Source organism: Lepidothrix coronata, unplaced genomic scaffold (genome assembly GCF_001604755.1).
Source record: "Lepidothrix coronata isolate B3197 unplaced genomic scaffold, Lepidothrix_coronata-1.0 Scaffold2306, whole genome shotgun sequence".
Lineage (NCBI taxonomy): Eukaryota > Metazoa > Chordata > Aves > Passeriformes > Pipridae > Lepidothrix > Lepidothrix coronata.
Window position 1 is genome coordinate 1 of NW_016692486.1, and position 2674 is coordinate 2674.

A 2674-nucleotide genomic window follows, 5' to 3' on the forward strand; every position below is an offset into this window, starting at 1 on the left:
TACCCATATATTACAGATCTTGCTACTGTACATCACTGGACAAATGTAAGATCAATAGAATTTTATACAACTAAGCTATTATATGGTGCAAAATGAGAGAGGTAGCTGGATGCCTCGCCTCATCAGGAATGACTTTCTAATGGTGTGATATGCAATGTTGGTGATGAATAAAACATTCCATCCTGAACATCCTCATTGCCAATCTGAAGCATCTTTCCCACCCCTCCCCAAACTGTAAGGATTCTATCTGGAATTCATCTGAGAATAACAGAAGTGTCCAACAATGCCAGCATAATAGAATGGGACTACTTATTAATATCAGTAGTTGCATCCATAAACTGAAAATTTACACTCGTGCAAATTTGGTGAGTTACACCAAAAATGATGAAGAAACGCTGAGAATTTAGGAAAATGTTTTTCTGTGCATGGGGAGGAGAAGAAAAATGTAAACAGATTGATCATTTGCTGGAAAAAAAACAGGACATGTGAAACCTAAACAATAAGGCTTCATTTTTCTGATCAAAAAAACTAAGCCCTCTAACAGTTAAAAAAGTACAAAAGGTCAAGTGTGTCTGTATTACAGCTTTAAAACACTAACAGAAGTATGCTATGGTACCCTACATAGTTACATTTGAATTCCTCCCCTCAAAAAACCTTAGAAAACTGAAATACAAAAAAAGGAACTGGTAACATCACATAAAAATATAGCTTTTTAGCTGCAAATGCAGCAAGTCTATAAAAAATTTATATACAAGAACTGCTTAATTTCGGCGTCATTCTTCCATCATCGCCCAAGCCTCTTCTGCTTTTTGGTAGTACTGATTTGCCAGTCTGCCTTTCATGGCTTCCATTGCTGCTTCTGCTGCTTCTGTGTAAAGCTCACCTAGAGGAGGAAACAGGATCAGTTATGCTGACAGAGTAAAGGAAAAACATTGCTTTAGCCTGAAGCAAATAAAGGACAAAAGGAGAAATTGAGATCAAACTGCAGGGCAGGATGTGTGGGTGTGTTTTAATAGTGTCAGAGTTACATCAGCTGGGAATCTGGGTTAAAGTTTATGACTGGCTGCTGATGGCTCTTCAATGTATTGTGAAGGATTGGAAATACAAGCGGCCTGTAGGACGCCCCAAGAGGACTCCAAGACACAGACATCGAACATGAAGATTACACAGCAAGTCGTGCAGGGGCTGGGAGTCATGGGTGTAACTCAAAATACAAGCAGCAACCTGCATCTGAGGGGAGTGACCCAAAAGAGCAACTTGGAAGGCAGTGAAGGTTGCCTGGTGGTGACTCAGCGTGTCACATAATTGGACCTGGCACCACCCACTACCCCTGTCATTGCCAAGATCTGTTCTTTCACTGTTTCCAGCCTTGTTACACCCAGGATCATTGCAGCTTCACCCACAAATCCAAAGGTGCTGACCCCCTGGATGTTTTGTAACAGATAAAGCAGGAAGTCTATTTTTGGGGTACACGCTGGGGCAAAAGGGAAAGAAAAGCAGGATTAGTGATTACAGAAACAAAACAAGGCCTCACCTGATCTCTGTGGATCCTTATCCAGGTGGAACCCTCCCGTCATTAACATCTCTGCTTCCCTGGCCAGGAGCAGATAGCGGGGCTCATCCTGAGTGCCATCATACTCCCCTCCCTCATCGTAGTCAGTCATGTTCAGCGCAGCGTTGTACCAGTGCAGGGCCTCCTTCCAGTCCTGGGCTCTGAAGTTAAACACAGTTTTTGAAGATGGTTCCCTTAGGCAACAAATGTACTTTGCACTGGAGATTCAGAATCCAATTTTGCACTGACTTCTCAGAGCTTTGATGCTCCCAAGAAAGCAAACGTTCTCATGGAGGCGCACTAACTGCACTGCAGCATCAGATCACTACAGCAAAATGAGGCTGGGGTCACTTTATGCAGGAATTAGGGAGGAGAAAGTACCAGACTGAAATGTTTTGCTGAACTCCAGAATCTGAGCTTCATTACCAGTTGTGTGGTTTTGGTGTGGCATTTATACTTGTGAAGATAACTGATTTAGAAAAAAATCTGAATTTGCACAGAGTCTTGTTTTATAAATACTTCAAAATAGTGATTTTCATTTTGAGAATGCTCAGTGCACTTCAATTAAAAGCATAATGTTGTTTGTCAAAGGTGAAATTTAAAGTTTCACTGTTGTGCAAAACAGACAACTCATGTAAATAACAAGGACATGCTAAAATACAGAACTAGAAAAACCACTATCATCACCTGTTATATTTGGTACTTAGGGAAGTTAATATTTGTCCACTTTTAAAAACTCAACTAAAATGCTAAAAAAGAAATAACTCAAAAGGCTACCGTATAGCCTTTTGGAAGGTCAAATTAAGAGAGACTTACTGAGGCACTAGCATTTTTAAACATCTTAAAATTTAAAATCATCCTTAATTAAAAGTAACATACCTGTCTGCAGCAAGATTTACACCTGTATCATATGCTCTTGCTATCAGAATCATGGAAGGCCGGTCTCCAGCTTCTGCTGCTCTCAGCAAGTAATTAAATCCTTTATTTCTGTTCTCCTTTGTGTCCTGGTAAAACAAACAAAACCTTTCAAATGCATGTTTCTAAGCAAAACCATCCCTTCCTCCCTCTAACACTAAATGCAGTTTCTCCGTGTCAATAGTGGCTGCAAGTGTTTGGTGTGTC

General features: G+C 40.5%; 1 protein-coding gene across 1 annotated transcript; it reads right to left on the reverse strand.

Moving 5' to 3' along the window:
• Window positions 1-581: 581 nt before the first annotated feature.
• LOC108491886 (eukaryotic elongation factor 2 kinase-like) lies at window positions 582-2579 on the reverse strand. The gene is made up of 3 exons (XM_017803682.1): window positions 2432-2579; window positions 1535-1713; window positions 582-883 (listed from the first exon to the last, which is right to left on the reverse strand). Exons 1-3 carry the CDS (start codon window positions 2482-2484, stop codon window positions 774-776), a joined length of 342 nt encoding a protein of 113 aa, XP_017659171.1. The 5' UTR covers window positions 2485-2579; the 3' UTR covers window positions 582-773.
• Window positions 2580-2674: the final 95 nt, after the last annotated feature.